This window comes from Antrostomus carolinensis, unplaced genomic scaffold, assembly GCF_000700745.2.
Source record: "Antrostomus carolinensis isolate BGI_N321 unplaced genomic scaffold, ASM70074v2 scaffold25242, whole genome shotgun sequence".
NCBI classification, from domain to species: domain Eukaryota; kingdom Metazoa; phylum Chordata; class Aves; order Caprimulgiformes; family Caprimulgidae; genus Antrostomus; species Antrostomus carolinensis.
In genome coordinates, this window is record NW_010300740.1 from 4,613 (window position 1) to 24,418 (window position 19,806).

General features: G+C 35.1%; 1 protein-coding gene across 1 annotated transcript in view; it reads left to right on the forward strand.

Annotated features, from left to right (window-relative positions):
- The window catches only part of ERMARD (ER membrane associated RNA degradation), a 16,441-nt gene extending 3,603 nt beyond the window's left edge, over positions 1-12,838 (forward strand). Inside the window, exons 4-17 of the mRNA XM_010163234.1 lie at positions 161-250; positions 1,326-1,423; positions 1,876-2,012; positions 3,449-3,563; positions 4,119-4,221; positions 4,686-4,715; positions 5,209-5,277; positions 6,063-6,233; positions 7,266-7,349; positions 8,189-8,268; positions 9,134-9,262; positions 10,743-10,952; positions 11,874-11,987; positions 12,679-12,838. Of these exons, the coding sequence (XP_010161536.1) occupies positions 161-250; positions 1,326-1,423; positions 1,876-2,012; positions 3,449-3,563; positions 4,119-4,221; positions 4,686-4,715; positions 5,209-5,277; positions 6,063-6,233; positions 7,266-7,349; positions 8,189-8,268; positions 9,134-9,262; positions 10,743-10,952; positions 11,874-11,987; positions 12,679-12,838 (1,590 nt within the window). The remainder of the gene's footprint in view (positions 1-160; positions 251-1,325; positions 1,424-1,875; positions 2,013-3,448; positions 3,564-4,118; positions 4,222-4,685; positions 4,716-5,208; positions 5,278-6,062; positions 6,234-7,265; positions 7,350-8,188; positions 8,269-9,133; positions 9,263-10,742; positions 10,953-11,873; positions 11,988-12,678) is intronic.
- Positions 12,839-19,806: the final 6,968 nt, after the last annotated feature.

The following is a 19,806-nucleotide window of genomic DNA, read 5'->3' on the forward strand; positions in this document are numbered from 1 at the left end:
ACATAATTCAAAGCCTTTTTAAAGATACGATGGGTTTTGTTTAATTAGTGTTTTTACAATAATGAAAGTAGTTACTAGGTGAAATAGTCAAGTTGTATGTTTGAAATACAAAGAAGTATTCTGAATTACTTATGTTATTTGTTTTGCTTTTTTTCAATAGGTATATTTACTGGTTGGTAAAGATTGTCCTTTCCTTCTAAGAGACTTGCTTGCTTCTGAGCAGCTTGCAGTTGTCTTTGGACAGGCTGTAGTAAGTGCATAGTTTTGAAACAAGTAATAAAGACTAAGCTGGTTTTCTTCTTGCCAAATGGCAGGTTTCCAAGCGTAGCCTTTGGCACTGAAAAACAGTTTGCAAATTCTATAATATATTGGAAGAACTTTCATTTTATACATGTTATAGCCTCTGGGGTATACAGCAAAAATATTGACTGTTGTAGATGGAAATATTTTTTTAAGGCAAGCTCATAAATTCTTATTTGCTTTTCTGTGTGAAAAACCTACATACATAAAATGTTATGTGTCTGTCAAGGGGGTGAGCAAGCTGCAGAGTTCTCTGCCTCTTTCTGACTTACACTGCTTGAAAATACATGTCGTGCACTGTCTGTTTCTGATAAGCTGTGTTCCCCTTCACCACCACTGTAGTAAGATGCTTTATAACATTTATTGCACTAGAATTTTCCAAAATAGAGGAAACTAATTTGTTCATCACCATGTGCAAAAAAATAAAAACAAAATTCTGATGAATGTGCACTCCTGTGTAAACAGAATAGGTGGTCTTTCTTACACAGTTTTACAAATGCAAATTCTTTGTTAGAACAAATTATTGGATGTGAACTGTAGAAGCTTTTATTGTTAGCCAGTCTAGTAGTGTTATAAGGATTATTTATTGAATTTTGATGGCATGTGAAATAGTTCAATTCTTACCATTAAATAATAAAAACAAAGCTTCCCTTTTTGTTTGATAGTGATCTGGGAATACAGCTTTGAATGCAAATTCTCTATTTTCTGTTAATTTGTATTAAAATATTGTGGATTTATACTATAAGAAGAGCTAAACTTGATCTCATTTTAGAATTTTTAATAACTAGTTTTGTTCTTCCTGTGTTATATTCTATAGCATGTACATATAAGCTGAAAGACTTTCTTTCAGAGAATACTGGGAATTGCAAATAATGAGTTGCTGCTACTGTGACAAGCTGTGGCCAGTCATCTTAACAGTAGACATTATAGTTTCTCAATAACTTCTGAAATTTTCTGTCAGGGAAGGATAAAAGGTAGTAAGTAATAGATTTCTTTATGCAGTAACCACCTTGTTTCTTAATTAGATGAATGTACTGAGGGTATTCATTGGATCTCCGTATGGTCTGAATCTTCGTAATGTTTTGTGGCATGGGTTTGCATCCCCCCAAGAAATTCCTGCAAAGTAAGTTACCAAAAAGAAATTTGTTTTCTTACCAGTCAGACTTGAGAGTGCTTGAACAGCTGTCAGTAAAACTTACTGCTCTTATTGGGGGGGGAAAAAAAAGAATAAAAAAAAAATGTCCAAAGGCCTCTGGCAGTATCCTGACAGTTTTCCCCTGCTGCTGCTGCTTCTTTTGGAAAGGGATTTCCATAGAACACTTCAGCCATTATAAAGCTGGTCAGTTTTAGGACCAGTGTTTTTTTTTTACTAATTCTCATTTTACTAATTGTTTTTTCATGCTTGTGAATGCAATTAATTATTAAGTGCCCTTACTCAAAAGAGATGGGGAACGTAGATTTTGGATGTTCTTTGAGAGAGAAAAAAACCCCTTTGTCCCCAGCCCACAAATGTTGATTCTTTGTGAAATATTTAGTTGTATAAGCTTTTCTAATATATTATGGTATTCTCCCTAGATATTGTGCTATGCTGCTTTTTTTAACTGCAGGATTGGGTCAGTTGTTACAGACGTATCTTCTGCAAACTAAATGCATTTTAGTACATCGACCTTATGTGATCTTTGTTGGCATAGAGGAAATTGATGTATTTCCAGGCAAGTATTTAACCATTAGCAAGTTTTTATTATACTATATTTGTTATTGTTTCGCTGTCCAGAAGTGCTATTGAAAATAATGCGTTTTTCTAATGCATTTTTCACAGTTCTAAAATTGAATCTTAATGAAGATACCTGTATATGCTGTCACTAAATTAATCAAGTATGCTTGTAGGACAACTTAATAGTATGTAGGCAGTTCCACTGACTCTTGAATCAAAAAATACTGCATTCTAAAATAATTATAATGTGTTGAAATGTGTGACATTACTGCTTCTAAAAGACTACAGCTGTATGTTCCAGTGTTTTGATGATGAATCAGAGAATCATAGGCATTGGAAGGGACCTCAGGAAATCATGTAGGCCAACCCCTCTGCTAAAGCAGGTTCCCTACAGGAGGTTGCACAGGAAAGCATCTGGGTGGGTTTTGAACGTGAGAGTTCATTTCACATAACAGTCATCTAGTTTGCCTTTACAAAATCTAATTCTTTCCAGAATCAGTGAGTTCCATCTGCAAGGGTCCCAGCAGAAGTGCCCTGCTTCTTGCAGGGAAGGTAGTGCTGAAACAGACCAAAGGGTGGTGGCACATTTTCAGTACACTGATGCTTTTCTCAGGGACGGGCCTGAAGTGTCAGATTAAAATCTTCTCATCTCCTTTGCTACAGACCTTATTTGATTTATTTCTACTATTTTTAAAGCAACAACAGCATAGGGAGAATCTTTGTGTCAGTGGTGGTCATGGTCATTGTGTGCTACGTAATCAGTTTGCCAGTGCAACATCTGTTCACAGAACTGAGACAGGGCTTTTGGGAACCAAATCAAGCTGCTAATATTCCAATCATCGTGTAGTTGTTGATTTACTTTGAAAAAACACCTACTGCAGTCGAGTTATACTTGCCATTTTAAGCTTTCTCTTGGGTGAGATATTTATAATGTGGATTCATAAGCATGAGTTTCATTATATGGTAGCATTGAAGTGTTGATGTATTATGCTAAATATCAGTACAGAAAATTGGTAAAGTAGGAACAATTTGTTCATGTTCAAATGTTCATACTACTGTACTGATTCTTACTGAATTAAAGTCATTAATATATATTACACTTTTTTAAGTATTTGAAGTAGGTGGAGAACAACTCAACAGAAGCTGGGTCCTGTTGCTGTGTAGTCTTTTAGTCTCAGTAAAAAGCAGCTGTGACTAACTGGTTTTGCTCTGTAATTTTATATTATCGCTAAAAATGAAATCTTACAAACTCAATTTCTCATCTGAAATGTGGATACCATTGTACCTGCATAGTTAAAATAAATTTGGTAATTTTTAAATCTCCCTTTACAAATGCTGAAATAATCTTACCCTTTCAGTGAAATATTATTAGTTAATCAGTAAAACATAGATTGTGTATATGTAGCTTATTTATGTTGTTTTGCTAACTTGCAGATCTTAATCATGAAACACTTTCCATAGCTGAAGAGCTAGTAAAACCGTCTAGTTTTGTATTAAAAACAATGTCACCATTTTGGATGGCTGCTTTAACAGCTTTCAAGCAAAGCAGGTAACAGTCAATTTTTTGTTTGTTTGTTTTAATTATTATTTTTTAATAGTATGTAAAAATAATATATTCTATATTCATAGAGTAATAACAGCATTTGTAGATTCCAAGGCTTGGTGCTGAATCTATTGCTTAACAACATATGGTTATGTGTTGTTATGGTGGTCTCTCAGAAAATTTGTGGACTTACTACTTTATTTTGAAAACTAAAAAGAATTATTGCAGATGTAGCCAAAAAGGAGAGCTTTACAAAGCAACTGGAAACAAACTCCTGATATTTTAACATGTTGAGTTAAAAAAACCCCGAAGTACATTGTTTTGTGTTCTTCTCCCATGTTCCACCTTTTTGTAAGTTATTCTGATCTCTGAGTTGGTTTTAATTAGGTGGTCAGTTTCTGTTGAGCACAGGTAGTCATTTATTGTTTGTTTACAAAGTGCATGACAAAGGAATTTTGGTCTGGGTGGTTTGGCCTGAGAGTGTAGCTCTGAGATAGCACTAATTTCCATTTGGATTATAAGGGGGGAAAACCCCTTTGAGTATCTCTGTTATTTTTTCAGGTATGCTGACTGTGTGATTCTCTTACTTCCTCAGCTGGAAGTTGGACTTAGGTTGCTCTTCACTACAGCTAATAAATGTCCAAATCGATTTCTAACAGCTGAGGTAAAATTTCTGTCTAAAGTAAATTATAATTGAGTGCTAACAATATTTGCAAAGTAATGATTCTAGAACCATAGTGTCTAAACATTTACAGATTTTCCCCCAAAATTTTTCAATCAGTTGTGGAATATTATTTACAAACTCCAGTAGAGTTTCATGAATGCCTCTTATATTTTTGTAAAGATGTCTGCTAGTAAAAGAGGTCTGAAAAAGTACTTGAATGTTACTGTTCAGAAACAGTAGTTTAGGGTGGAAAGTAGATGACGTTATATTTATTTTAAAAAAACTTGTCAGAAAATCCAACAGTCCTTTTTTTAATTTGTAAGGGTTTTTGTTTTTTTTTTTTGCTATTCATGCACCTCTATCTCTTGCAAATGAATAAATATAAGTTCAGTATACTATGAACTTAACTATGTCTAGTTAAATGTTTTTGTTTGAAAATCCAATAATATTGTCTTTTGTTCTAGCCTTCTGCTCTCTACACCACTTTCGATGAGGTACTTCTGTTTTGTTTTTTTTAATATGTATCAATGTCAGAATTTGAGCACACATGTGTTTCCCGTTACTAGAGACCAGGAAGCACTTTCTTGTGTTGGATAAGGCATTATTTCTAAATTTTTTCCAAATAGAAGATGACGGACAGTAAACATTTTAAATTTTGAATCCCCTAGTCTATATCAAAATTAATATAAATTTGAATGAATAAACTTTAATTTCTTCTGAATGTTTTTATATTGAAATTCTTCATCTTACAGAAACATTCCGTCATTTTTCCTAGATTCAGTTATTCAAAATAAATACACATAAACCTTGCAAGGAGAAGTCCTTAATTTTACAACTCTTAAATTATCTCAAATTGTCTGTCAGTAATAATTAGGCACCTTCAGTGGCAGAAGTAATTGCTTAAAATTAGGGAAACTAATTACTTTAGTTTTTTCTTTGATTGATTGGCTTTCAATAATAAGTTTCTATTCAAATTAATTTTTTTAGATGCTAGCAAAGCATTTGGACAATGAAGAAGTCAACCAGCTTCCTACAGTTCTTGAGGAACCTGCCATGGCAAGTGTTTTGAAAGTTTTTTGGTATTTTTTCTTGTTATTGTTTTGCTTGTTTTTAAACTTAGCAATATATTTATGATCATGTGTAATGTTTATTTCACATAGCTTGTCTCCAGCAGCTTAGAACCAGAAGCTTGTTGCCCTTTTTCACTATGATGGATACAAAGTAGTACCTGACAAGCTCTCAGAGATGTTTGTCTTTAGACTTCTGAAGATCAACTGAATGGAACAGAAGAAAAACTGATGCCTCAAACAGGGAAAACTAAAACTTATTTCTGATTGCTTCTGGGACATACCTTACACTGCTTTGGCAGATGGCACAAAAACATGGCTGCAAACCTACGAGAGCACATCCTGCATCTTGCTACTCAAGCACACACTGAACATGAAAACTAGGGGTGTTGAATTTAGAGGCCTTTAGAGGCTGTAAGGGAGACCCGAGTTTATTGTCCCATTGCCAGAGGCAGTGGGGCTGTGGAGAACTTGGGATAAAAAACCAAAGGAAATCTGTTGTTATGTCTCCCTAAATAGCATGTATGTTAGTTTTTAATTTCCTCAGAAGCTACCAAGGTGAATGAGTTGTGCCTCTTTTTTTTTTTTTTTTTTTTTTTTTTGTTGTTGTTGTGAGCATAGTTTGCATTGCTTTTTCTGACCCTCTAAATGTGCCTTTCCTATAGATATGATCACATATTTATCTTTCAGAGGCATTCTTTACACTGAATATATTCTCTTCTATGTGAATACACATAGAGTAAAATTCTATACATTTTGTGTGGGTTTCCACAGGAATTTCTTTGGGATTTCTTGAACCACCAGGAGGGTCCACGTATAAGAGATCATTTAAGCCATGGAGAAATCAATCTAAAAGCATTTCCCAGAGAAGTAGCTAATCAGATAGTTGCATTTGCAATTACTCTTCTCTGCAGATTCTCAGATGAGGACCTATCTGCTTTTAAGGTAGGGATCAATATTATGTTCTCAGAAGAATTTTCAGTTGTTTGGATGCCAAATCTGATTTTAGAGTGTCTTATGACTGAATCTTCCTTGACTGCAGCTTTTTGTGGAAATAAAGTATTCCTCCAAGTAAAAAATTGTAAAAGTAGTTTATTTCTTCTAGTTTTTTAGTGAAGTAAGTACAGAAGGTTTTCCAGAAGATTGCCTTTCTGACTGTACCTTAATTTGTTTGCTTAACCCCTCCTTATTCACATAGTTGATCCATAGGTTACAGTGGTGTGACTTCATTTTATTTGTCAAATTGTATCGATACCTAACCTGTTTATGTGCAGAATTATCAGAAAGGTACGTAGAACATTTGTAGCGTAGTCACTGAGGTATGTAATATTTGAGATTTTCTTTCTCTCTGAGGCATTATAAATCATGGTGGCTCACTAATGGAGGTGTGATTTGTATCCACACTCTATACTGTAAATTTGAGAATGCTTTTTGTGTAGTGGTACATGTTTCTCAACATTAGCAATTATTGTATTTGGTCCCCTCAATTTCCTGTTTGGAAATTACTTCTTTCAATCTCATACAGCAACCTGTGAGATAAATCTTACATTTATTAGTTGCAGCTCTTTTCAGTTTCTTAAGATATATTGCATACTGCTACATTAAGAGAATACTTGGTTGCTTTTCGCTAAGCTGTTGTTTGGTTTCATAGTTAAAATGTACCAAAGAAGCATTTGGACAATATAGGCCCTTGGACAGATGGTCTGAATCTTGGGATTGTCCTATGTTAGGACAGGAGTTGGACTCAATGATCCCTGTGGGTCCCTTCCAACTCACAGCATTCTATGATTCTATGAAAGAAATTAAGCTTTAAACACTCACTGTGCTAATTACTGCTTTCGCCTCTCAGACATTTGGAAGTCTATTGACGTCAGTAATATAGGTGGCTTGCATAAAGTTAAGCATAAGTCTAGGTTTGCACATGATTAGGACAGTTTAAAGAAACTGTTGTGTATTGTCTGTGACTTTGTAAATTAGGAACACATGGTCATCAAACCACTGATGAACTGTGCAAGTTGCTACCGTTCTCGATTTCATCCAAGTTCCCGACTCAAGAAACAGGTATGTACTTCCAACTGTGAAAGCATTTCAGTCCTTACCATTGTGAATCCTTAAAATTTATCCAATTGCTGTCTACATTCATGTATTTTCCTAAAAAGTTAAAATGTTATATGCATATTTTAATGAGCTTTTTCCTTTTATCTTTCAGTATTTACAGTTGCTAAAATGAGATGTAATTAAGCACACTCCTGTCCATGCAACTGGTGCTGTGTCGGTGCTCTAGGTCACAGAATAGCATTATTCTTACCTGAATGTTTGCTGTTTGGTAGTTTTCTTAATCTCGTAGAGCTTTGTTATGTCAGGAGCACTCTGGTCATGTCTCTAGGAATCTTGGATTAGGCCGTAACTAAGGTTTTTATTGTATGAAAGCCAGCTGATTAAGATTCTGTTGTTGTAGCAGAATCTGCTTTCAAGTGTTGTGGTAGTTTTTGACAATCAGTTTACGAATTGCTTGAAGAATTACAGTTACGAACTGCTTGAAGATGTTCCTCTATTGATTTGAGATTGCAGTAGACATACTTAGTACTTTTCATTTTCAACAGCATTCAAACTGTATGTTACAAAGTTGTTAGTTAAATTTTTTATATAAAAAAAAAAAAGGGCAGAAAGAATAATAAATTAGTATATTCAGATGATGTTTTAGCATGAAAGTCTACATCGGGACCTTTTGCCCTAACATACGCCTTAACAATTGATGTCGGGTTACACAATTATGACCACTGAACAAGTAACTTATACCTTTTCCAGTTTTTTTCTAAAATAGCCACCAATAAAAGCAAAATATGTTTTCCTATCAAAGGCTACATTTTACGTAACATTTTTCATTATACATTTTTGAGGTGCTGGAATGTATGAAGAGCATTCAATTATGGCCTGAATTGCCAACTGTGCCTGAGGAACACGTTCAAACAATTAAAGGGTATGTATATGCTAAAAGATTGTTCTCAAAATAGTTATGAAGAATGGAATTTGAGATGGTGAAATGTCTCTTCAAATACTTTACTAGGAAGATGATAGGCACCAGAGGGGTTGTGAGAAGACTGATGTGTATAGCTTAATCTGTGCTGTACACATCTGTACAGATACTGTAATAACTATAAACAGTGTGCTAACTTGAAGAGGATGAGGAGACGTCTGAGACATACAGAGGTGTTAGTGACTCCATATTCTATTTCTGAAGAGATGCTGAAGGGGCTGTTAGGAAGTTAAACTAGAGCTTGAGCCCATTGCAATAAAACCAAAAAAGATCACTCAGCAGGTGTCAAACAGAAAGTAATTGTTTATTCGGAAAAGGGCTTAGTAACCAAATCAGTGGAAGACATTATATATGAGACATTACTTAGAGAATGTAACATTCTCTTGTTATTTGAAAAGCAGGAAGACATTAATAATTACAGAATCACAGAATGTTAGGGATTGGAAGGGACCTCAAAAGATCATCTAGTCCAATCCCCCTGCCGGAGCAGGAAATTGTACTTGTTTAGAGCTGAGAAGTGAAAATTCAAAGCATCTGACACATGTTCTATATGCTACATGATTTTGATTACCAAATAGAGGATTAAGAGGGATTCAGAAGACTGCTGAGACAGAGAAAAGGTTGGTTTTAGTTGCAGAAGGAAAATCATGCTTATAAAGTCGAGGGAAAAGAACCATGATATTAGAGAGCAACACTGAATACACTGCTGTCCAGAAAACCTGCATCTTCATCTATGCCATTTGGAGAAATAATAAGTACTACACAATTTTGTAATCTCAAATCTTATTTTTTTTCTTTTGTTTTTAAGGTTGGAAGGAAATGCTGAAGCTAGTTCTTTAATTTTGAAGATATCTGAAATTCTTTCTGAGTTGCAGCAATATACACCCCAGAATTGCTATAGTTCAGATGATCCAGTCAATAGTGTCCTAACAGAGAGGTGAGTTTGGTGGTTCCCACTGTCAGCTTCTACATGCAGCCCAACACAAGAACTCTCAAACCTAAGTTACTCATTTCCCTGTTAGAACAATGCTTGAAATGTTGCATGCACTTTTCTAATGTTGCTCCTTATTTAATCTAAAAATCTTAAGAATGCAGCTGAACATCATCTTCAAAATGAATATGAGACATTGTAGTTTTGGGACATTATTACAGTAGAGATTTTACTTGGACATTAACATAAAAAATAACCCTTTTGTCTTTCAGACTGGGGAAGCAAAATGTTTTAAATATTTATGTACTGACAAGGTTAAGTTGGTTTTAATCTGTTTAGTGTGGTAAAACTGCATCAGAAATTCATTTTAACATGCTTAGTGTCACAGCTATGTGTGACATTTAAAATAATCATATGGCACTACATAGTTCTATCCTTACATGCTTTAGTATCAAGATTCCAAAATAGGAAATACCTTGTTTTTCTTGTTGTCAGACTTGGAGGTATCTTAGTTCCAATTATATCTGACTTGAAATAATGATCAAAACAATTTGATTTTTAATTGGTGCTCTTGTAGCAGTCTTGAGAGTCACATGAGTGAATGGATACGTTGGAACAAACTCTCCTAATCAAACGTTTTAGGTGTCGGCAGGATAATACAAAGATGATTTTATCTGTTGCTTTACTTATGTAACGTGTGCCTTCTGTTTTCTACCCATCAATCTGCACTTTTGTCATTTATGAAAAGGAAGCCTAATTACTAAACTGTTAAACCATTTTTAGAGTTTTCTGCCTTTATCACTTTTAGTCATTAATGTTTTGCTGTCCCAAAGATAATTTGGGCATGAGGGAGATTAAGAAACACTTCTGAAAGTACAGAGTGTTTAAAGGGATGTGTGACACATTAGGTTAGCAGATTAGAATATGACAGCAGGAAGATATTTGGGTGCTTTAACAAAGCATAATCTGGTGTGGTGTTGATTGAAACAATTGCCTCACCACCACCTGCATTTTACGAAATGTTAAGTCTGCTCCTTGTTCTGCCCAGAAGAAAGACCACACACTAATGGTAGTACTAATTAATAGCATTTGTTTGAGTGAGTTTTATTATGGTGGATGTTAATTCATTATGAATTGAACTATGGTGGGAGGCTTCAACCACAACCTTGCTGTGATTTGATGTGTTCAGTGTATCATTTCAGCCAGGCAGTTTTGTTTATTGTGGTTGTATTTCTTTGATCTGAAATGGGAAACATATTCATCACCAGCAGTTTTGCATTTATATTCAGTAAAGTGATAGAGAGCACAATTGCTACCCCCACTACATAGATCCTTGCATTTTTTTCAGTCATGAGGTAAAGGTAATCTGTTTCCCAGTTTTCTGAGTTAAAACATTATGAATCAAACCATGCTGAATATGAAATATATCTCATGTTAAATCCAGCTAACAAAAAATTGAAATGAATAATTCCTTCTTGTTTTGGAGGCTATTGATTGAACTTTGTGATATGCGTATTTCCACACTTTATTCTCCAAGACCTGTTCTGGAAATATTGATGATACTCCGTAAAGTAAGCACACAGTGCCATCAAGTGTCTGAACAAGTTATTACCAGCACTGAGTTGAGGTACAAACAGTGGATCAACAAGACTCTACGTTCTCGCCAGAGGCATAACTATCTACGAATGTTGAACAGGTTGGCTGTTGTTTTTTCCTTGCTTTGTGGTTAAGTTTATGAGAGAGTGGCTGCGTGCTGTTGTTGCTAGCTTTCAATGGTATGTCTTAGATGTTTAAAGTCAACAGTGTTCATACATTAACCATTAGAGAATTCAATGTCAACCCAGATTTCTATTATGTAATAATATTGAAATAACAAGAAAATCTCAAATTGGAGGATAATTTAATGGGTATTAGCATTGCTAAATTACTTCACTGTAACTTAGAAACTTTCAAATAAAATATCATCTAAATGTTAGATTGTATTTTTGTAGTTGCTAGCTTTTCCTATTTCAGCATATAAATGCCATTCAAGATTTATCTGAATGCAATAGATTAAACTGATTTCAAGACTCTACTTTAGTTTTGCTTCTTTTTATTATTATACCTAGGTCAGTATCCTTATAGACGGAAGAAAGATTGTCTAGTATTCCATTAATTTTGTTTCTATTCAGAAGCTCTTTTCCAGGGATTTATGAATCTACTTTAAAAACTGGGAAAACAGTAAATAGTGTATTCTTGGCCAGGTTATGTTCCTAAAAATGTTAACCATATTATTTAAGAGACATAGCTTAAACTGACAACTGACAATACTTACTTGCAGTTCAGTTGAACTCTATTATCTATGGAGCAGTGGGTGCTGGTGAGGTTTTCTTTTTGAATCTTCGCTATATGTGTTTCTCTTTTTTTTTTTTTTTCTTCTTTTTGAGGTTTCATAATTTGTGGTCTTTGTTTATAGATATTTCTTAGCTGTTTTGTTGGGGTTTTTTTCCCCCTCCACTAGGCAATATCCAGCTATTTAGGATGGCTGCAGAAATCTGAAGAATTTTTTTTCTATTAATGATTTCTGTTTAATTTGGGTTTAGTTCGTTTATTTAAAAATATTTTTGCTTGTTTCTAGCATTAAATTTTTGTCTCCAGTGTTGCGGCTCATCCTAGTGTTCATTACTCTGGAACTAGTCAATGTTCACTTAGTTTGTAAGAAGAATCCTTCTGATTATCAGCAGTATCTAAAGTGAGTATATAAGATTTACTTTATGAAAATAGGAAGTTGTACACATTCTTTTTTGATCTGTAATATAAATCCTGTAAAGAAAAAAATAAAAAGGAACAGTATGACTTTTAGTAGATTGTCATCCTTCTGTCTGTCATTATAGTTATCATGACATCTTCGATAATGTTCACTCAAGAACTAAAATTGTTGAAAATATATGGTCCAGTTATTAACACTTTTAATCTTTATTAGACTTTGCCTTAGTATAGATACAGAATGATCACACACTCAAAAAAGTATTAATACATAAAAGCTATATGTAATATGTTGGTAATTTATGTTGGTAATATATGTTGGTAATGGACTTTGTGTGTCCATTAACAGCTGGTTGGATATCTTAGGCATTGTGAAATATTTGAATGAGAAAGGAAAGGAAGCCATTTAGGGAAAATTCTATCACACATTTTATCACCACACTCTTTCTATGGCAGTGTTTAATTGCAGTTCTGAAAATCATTACTTACTGTGAGAATAAGGGAGTGGTTCTCTTCCAGAAGTAGAAGAAACCTCAGTGTATTTATTATCCTGAGGGAAATTTGGAAATTTGAAGACATTAGCAGCTTTAAATCAGATACTGAGATATTTTTCTTTATTTCTTTTTTCTTTCAAAATCCTTTAATGAGTTTTTTGTCTTTGGTTTCATTTCTCCTAGGTTTTTGAAGTCAGTCTTGCAGTATACTGAGAACTTGGTGACATACACAAGCCCAGAGAAAAACAAGTGGGATGAAACCATGGAGATTACAAACAAGGCTTTGATGAAAATAAGGAAGATCAGTGACAGAAAGCTAATGTTAATGCAGCTAGCTACATAAATTAAATGGGTTTAAGATTATTTGGACACTATTGTACCTTAAGAGGTCTGAAGTCCTCAAATTTTACAAGTCAAATTCAAAGACAGAACTTCATCAGTCATTTCCAAATTTTGGATGCAAAATTTAGTCTTTTTATTAGAAGGTGGCTGTTGAGACTGGAGTTGAATGATCAAGGTTCTGAAGAATGGACTGGTTGCCAAATCCAGTGAAAAAGATTTACTGGGAGCTAAATCAGGATGATACAAGTTCTGCTTTATATTATGTGTTTTGTAGCTTGAATTTTTCTTTAGTAGTTTTTTATTATACTGAAAATATCTAAGAAAATAGTGTGAATAAAAGCTCTGGAAAATTTTAAATCCAAAAAGTAATTTTTTACTTTGAAATATACTGGAAATAATGTCATACACTGTGATCAACAGGTTGAGAAATGATGAACATTCAGCATGAAGTAGTGCTCATTGGCAGCTGTGGTTGTTGTTATCAGTTCAAAACAGTCAGATCTTTGCACTGAGGTAGAGCTGATAACACAGTAACCAGTTGTTTGCACACCAGGATGTAAAGGAGGCAGGGTGGGATAACTTCTGCACAGTATGCGCTTCTCTTGTTTAGTTTCATCCGCTCCTTCCCAGTACGTATCTAGTTAGTGAGTTAATTTCATGCAGATTAACTATGAACACTCCCATGCACACTCTCACAGATGTGTTTATTGTGGTTCAAAAAGTTACCCTCTTGTTGCACACAACATTAACTTGAATAATTTATTTTTTCAAAATAAGTTCTTCCCCTTTCTCATCTCCAAAGAGTAGAATTTCAAAGGAATGCATCAGTTGAAGAACACATTCAAAGAAGACCCCCAGTCTCATCCATTTGCTTTCTCCTATTGAGAGTAAAACCAAAGGGTAATGTCTGGAGAATGTTGCGCTCTACAAAGGATTAGAGATTCAAGTTACATTTTAATAAGATTCTTTGCAATGTTTCTTGGCTGGAAATCACAGTGATTTGGTGTGGGGAATGGATGTAAACTAAGATCATATTGCTTCCTTTATGCTGCTCTTGTAATTTATTGTGTGTATGAAATTTAACTATGTCCCTTTCCAAGGTGTTTTTTGTTACAATAGAACTAAATGATGTGAAGAAGTGTGAACTAGATAAGAAAGATTAGGAATAGAGAATAATTAATCAAATGCAGCATATGAGCCAACGTCTGATATTTCAGCTTTTTTTAACATTTGAGTTGGCAAATCCTAATTATATTTTTGGAGGCTTATTTTGCACCCATTGACTTTGCTCAGACATGTTAACTTCTGGTAAGTGTAGCTTGATAGTGACATTTATGATGACACTTGCTTTGGTGGTGGTAAGTATTGTAAGGGAGTGGTTGATAAGTATTTTAAGGCAAAAAATGTATTTAACCTTTACATTTTTATTGTAGGAAAGAGATCAAGAAATTAAAACAGAGTCATGGTTTCAAGTACCGAAACAGCTGACGCACTTTCTCCTTTTGAAAGCATGTTCATGTACTGAAAAGCACCTTATAGACCATAGGTGTATATTTTCAACAACATAAGTTCTCTTCTTGTTCCTATATTTAAACTTGCATACTGTTCTCTTCATGTGCTTTTACCCAAGATAGAGCACATTGACCGTTTCCCTTTTACTTATTAGCGCTGTAGATGTGACCTACTGCTTTAAGTCTGCAGTAAGAAACAGGACGGACTTCTGGCAGTTTTGTCAAAGATGCTTTTCCAGTTTGTTTTTCCTACCTCTGAAGCTCTCTGATGGGACCACTGCTACCATCCATTGTTAGATAAATCTAGAACAGATTGGGACAATCCAGTTTATTCTGACTTAATGCTGTCGTTTACCAGTAGAGCTGCACACGGGGTTTGCAGTTTACTTCCGCTGTTAAAAGACTTGCACAATGGAGCTGCAGAATTAGCATATATTCTACAATACGCATTGAAGAACAAATGGTAAGAGACACGGTAAAGATCATAGGTGTTGCCCTTTATCACTTACTTTCAATTACTTTTCCACGTCAGTTATTCATCTTTGCGATCTGTTTGGGGTCACTTTAAGTTTTAAGATATTAGAAAGAATCTTGACTAGGAATGACTCAGTATTCCCAAGAGCAAGGGAAGCTTGGAATAACCAAAGACATCCACTGGGTATATGGTGAGTAATACTGACAAAACACATCACATTTAAAAGCAAGTGTTCTGATTTTTGTTGTCCTAAAGGAAATAAATTCTGGAGCTGGAGCTCTCCAAAACTGCGTAGTCATCCATTAGGTATTCAAGTAGTTCAGTCTTTTTCAAAATCCTTTCATTCTTGAAATTTTAAATATCTAGAATTGTACCAAAGAATGTTTCCTTGCAAGTGTGGTATTACATCCAAGTATTACTTGTGTCTGTTTTAATTGTTGGCCTTGCTCCCTGAGGTCTGCATTTTCCTGGAGCTAGTGTCCACTCAATGAATATATGCAAATATAGATGTGGAATCTGCAACATCCTCTGAGGAAGGTGATTTAAATATTTCATTTACCTGGATAATGCTGATGAGGGAGTGATGATTTTTCAGTCAGTTATTCTGAGTTCAATTAATTGATTTATATGTGTATCTAAATTAACTAAAAATAGCTGATAATTTGTTTCTAATGCTTCCTGATCTTATAAGCTAATGCTAGGCATCCCAAATTAGAGAATAAATAATAAAAAATTTATGACAGAAGTTTTGAAAGCATGGAAGAAAATCAGGTATCCATCTTTTCGTCTAGGTCATTGGAATTCCTTTGCATCTTCTTGCATATCCCATTTAAATAAGAAGAGGAGCATCTCTAATCATTTTAACTTTTCAGTAGTGAGATGCAGTTCCTCTGCCTGCCTTGCATCTCAAGGGGAGTTTTCATGTGAGAGATTGTGTTAAATAATAAGAAATGGAATGCTGTTAATTAAATTGGAATGGATATAGTTTACAAGGAAGAGCAGAGATTCTTTACTGCTTACCTTAGAACTAGTGGAAATCCGTGTTGTAGTAAGTCCTCTGAATCCATTGTCTCCATCGTATGAATTTTTTTGTTCATCTATGTAAATGTTTAAAGAAAAGCCAATTTCTGAAATAATTATGTTGTTGTGTGAACATTTGTGGGGTTTGGAACCTTCTAGGGACTATCAAGATGAACTAGAAGTTTACTGATGTGGGCACTGCACAAACACAATGAAATCTCGATTATAATAGATGTGTGTGTGTGTGTAAACTAAGCTTATCCATTATTTTCTCTCTGTTGTTCTCTAGTTAGTGCTCTCCACAATGATGAGAGGAGGGGTTAGAAACAGAACCAGGTGTTCTTATACAAATGTAACACAAGTGGCTAAAAATACTTAAAAACTTTTTGAGTTTGTCATCACTTGTATTATACAGAAACATTTTATGTAAGAGAGAGAGCAACAAATTTGATTTACTTTATTTTTTTAATGCTTATCATCTAACAGTTTTCAAGCAGTCTGATAGTCTTTGAAGTGAACGCGTGGTGGCAGTGTTTGGTAATTCAACATCGCAGTGCATCCTGGCATTTACTTTATCTCTTCTCTTAGAGTGTGTATAAAGAAATCAGCTTTTCTTCTGGTTTCATCAGAACGCAGCAGACACATAGTTGTATGTGTCTTTAATTGTGGCTGTTGCTTCTGGTGAAACTTCTCTCCTCATTTGTTTCAGATCACTTTTGGAGAAACTGAACACCTCTGAAAAAATGTTTTGCAAACATTTTAATAATTAGATAGAGCTTCATCACATTCACCACACTACTTGCTGAGGGCTTTCAAATTTGACAGAAGTTCATCAACTATCCCTCTTCTCAAATAGGTTAAGAGAATGAGTTCTTTGAATTTAATAAATAGTTTATTTTAATAAATTATTGTTTATTACAAAATTAAGAAGGTATTGACATTCCTAAAAGAAAAAAAAAATCCAGATTGTCCTTTTTTAATTTTGTTAATTGCTGTGATATCAACCAAAAATCTTATCAAAAGCAAAGTAGATCTTTTGAGCTAAATTCATAGTTGTCAAGGACTGTGTTTACTGAGAAAATTGCTCTGAGGTCTCAGCCTTATTACTGTGGTAATGATTTTTCAGTCTGTTAAAACTGAAATGTACTATTCATATGCCACCCTGTGAAGAAGATATAGTTGAGCACTGCTTGTTGGGTGGCCTTTGAAAGCCTTATCCACAGTAGCACTTTCAAACCACGCAGAGAGGTTGCAGTTAAAGATTTAAATTCACATGAAGTAATTCTTGTGCACTGTGAAATCTTGTGTGGAAATGTTGGAACATCCCCAGCAGAGCTTGTTTTTGCCTTATACTACATTAGTGCATCTGGCCCATGTATGGTCTGTCACCTTGTTTTTCATAAACTGGTCTGCAGATGTGGAGCAGATTCCTGGCTGGTGTAAGCTATTCCTATCCCATCTACTTCAGTGCAGATCCTTTACTCCACTAAGGATCTACCCCGTGCTGTTTGGGTATCCCAAGAAGTGGATTGGTTCCTATCTGTGCTTTTTCAGGCTTGTGTGTTTTCAAGGGACTGTCAGAAAGCGCTGTGTATTTCAGATAAAATTGCTGTATAGCAAAGCCTAATTAATTTAGTGACTTACTTCACAGGGAAGTGGGGATCAGGTGTGGGACTTCACAGCTATATGCCAAATTATTAATTCTTTATTATTTTTGTGTTTCAGAAAGGACTTTGCCTGGAGTAGAAATCAGTTTTCTATGTGAGGCTTCTTCAGGCACAGTGCTATAGGTTAGATCACCTGATTTTTGCTTTTTAAAAATTTTTAAAAGTGGATTTATTATTTAAGAAGTCCTTTAAGCCATATAGATTTTCAGATAGAATTTGACTGAAAGGAAAATGCCTGTTGTTTGCCTTCCCTGGGCCCCAGGCAATAGTTTGTAAATATGGGTAGTGAATACTGTGTGAGATCAAACTGGCATTTTTTCTGAAGGTGAGAATCTAAGACAATACATACAATTAAAGCCAACAGCCTTGCCTACCAAAACGAGTCCATGCCTTCTGGCATTCTCCACTGAATACCTCCTCTGTTCCTCTCCCATGTATATGCATCTCACAGTTTCTCGAAAGAGAAAAAAAAAAAAAAAAAGGCAAAAAAAAAAAGGCAGCATAGTAGAGAACCAGCCAGTGCCAGTTTGTTTTCCATGTTTTCTTTTCTCTGTAAGGGATTAGTTGTAGTAACAGATTTCATGTGCCAGAAAGTGGGTGAACATTAACTATTTTGTCATGCACTGATCCTTCCCACAACCCTGCAAAATTTGAAATGCAGGAATGGTTATTCATTAACATTTCTTTGTGTCTACAGGAAGTACATTTACTATGTAAACATGTTTTATATAGAACATACAGCTGTTTTGAACGAGCACTCAATGAAACATAAGAGTACAGTGCCTACACTGCCACTTCAGAAACTCTGAGATACCACAGCGTTGTGTTTTGGAAGAGTGAACACACAAAGACTTTGCCTAGAAAAATGAATGGTGGAGGTTTCTTTTTTTAAAAACAAAACAAAACAAAAACTTTCCTTTAATTTGTTTTATTGTTTTGTATCTGAAGTGCCCAGGCACTGAGCTATTGATGTGTAGTCAATATTTAGAAGTTAAGTGGGTGGGGGTGTGTTTCTGACATTCCTTATACTGGTTTTAGTAGACATCCCATTAGAGAAGGAAAATTCAAACACCATCAGATAGTCTATTCTTAATATACTGTGGAGTATATTGCCACTGGAAAAAAACTTATGACGTGGAGAAAATGTGCCTTCTTAAGAATACCTAGAAGAATTATGGGCCTCTTTGCCTGAGAATGTCAGTCTCAAATTTGGGAGGTGCTTTACTAGTAATGCTACTTCCTTGTGTAATAGGTGGAATTGTGTCTCATACACCTCTCTGCAAGCAGCTTCACTAGCTAAACTATATTAAGTGCATTTTATAGAGAGGTGTTTTCTGAAAAAGTGAGAAACATTTCTGCTTCCCAGGAACAGCAGTGTTTTTTGCCAGGCTGTTGCCTCTAGGTGACTGAAGCTGTTTTCCCTCTTCAGAGCTGTAAGATGGTGCCTTTACCAAGGTATTTCTCAAACAGGCTGTACACTGTAGGCCCTCCCATGTAAAGTTTACCATTCATAAGGACCACAGGACTGAGCAGCACAGGTGTGCCATGGAGAGGGGTTCTGTACAGCAGACCAAGCCCTTGGACATCTCCCTGTTGTGGAAGGGAGTAGATATTGAGGTACCGAGTTATCTAGCATTTGGACCATGGGCTGCTATACTGTGGTTCTGTGACCTTTAGCTGAGATAATCTTTACTCAGGAAAGTGCAAGATGGGAGAAGGGGGTATTGGTTGTCCAACCAGTCCTATGTGCATCTTCTAGGTGTAACTTTTTTATTAAATGCTAAGGAATGGGAGGGTTTCTAATTGTTTTAATGGGAAAACAATAATACTCTTAAACCAGCAGGATAGTACAATGATAGGAGAGAACAATTAGATGAGCTCATAAATTTTGGACCATTGGCATCTGTGCAAAAGTGGAAGGTTAATTCTACACAGTTGGTAAACAAAAAGTAACCAAAATTAAAAAAAAAAAAAAAAAAAAAAAAAAAAAAAAAAAAAAAAAAAAGGCAAGCTGCAGTTGACCCTTCAGGGTATAATACACTTGTGTCAACATGGACTCTGCCCAAACATTGTTCTGCTGTGGAAGCAGCTGGATGCCCTGCCCTCTGGTTTATATTGCGCCAAAGGGAGGGTAAGGAGAGATGAGGTGAGGGAAGAGGGAGGGGAAAAAGAGGCAGGAGGGAAGATAAAACAAACTCAGCTCACCTCTTCCAATGCCACTCTGAACTGAAAAAGTCCTGCAGCAGGCCCTCTCAGCACTTATTTCTTTATATTTAGGGACCTGCATCAGCAGAGA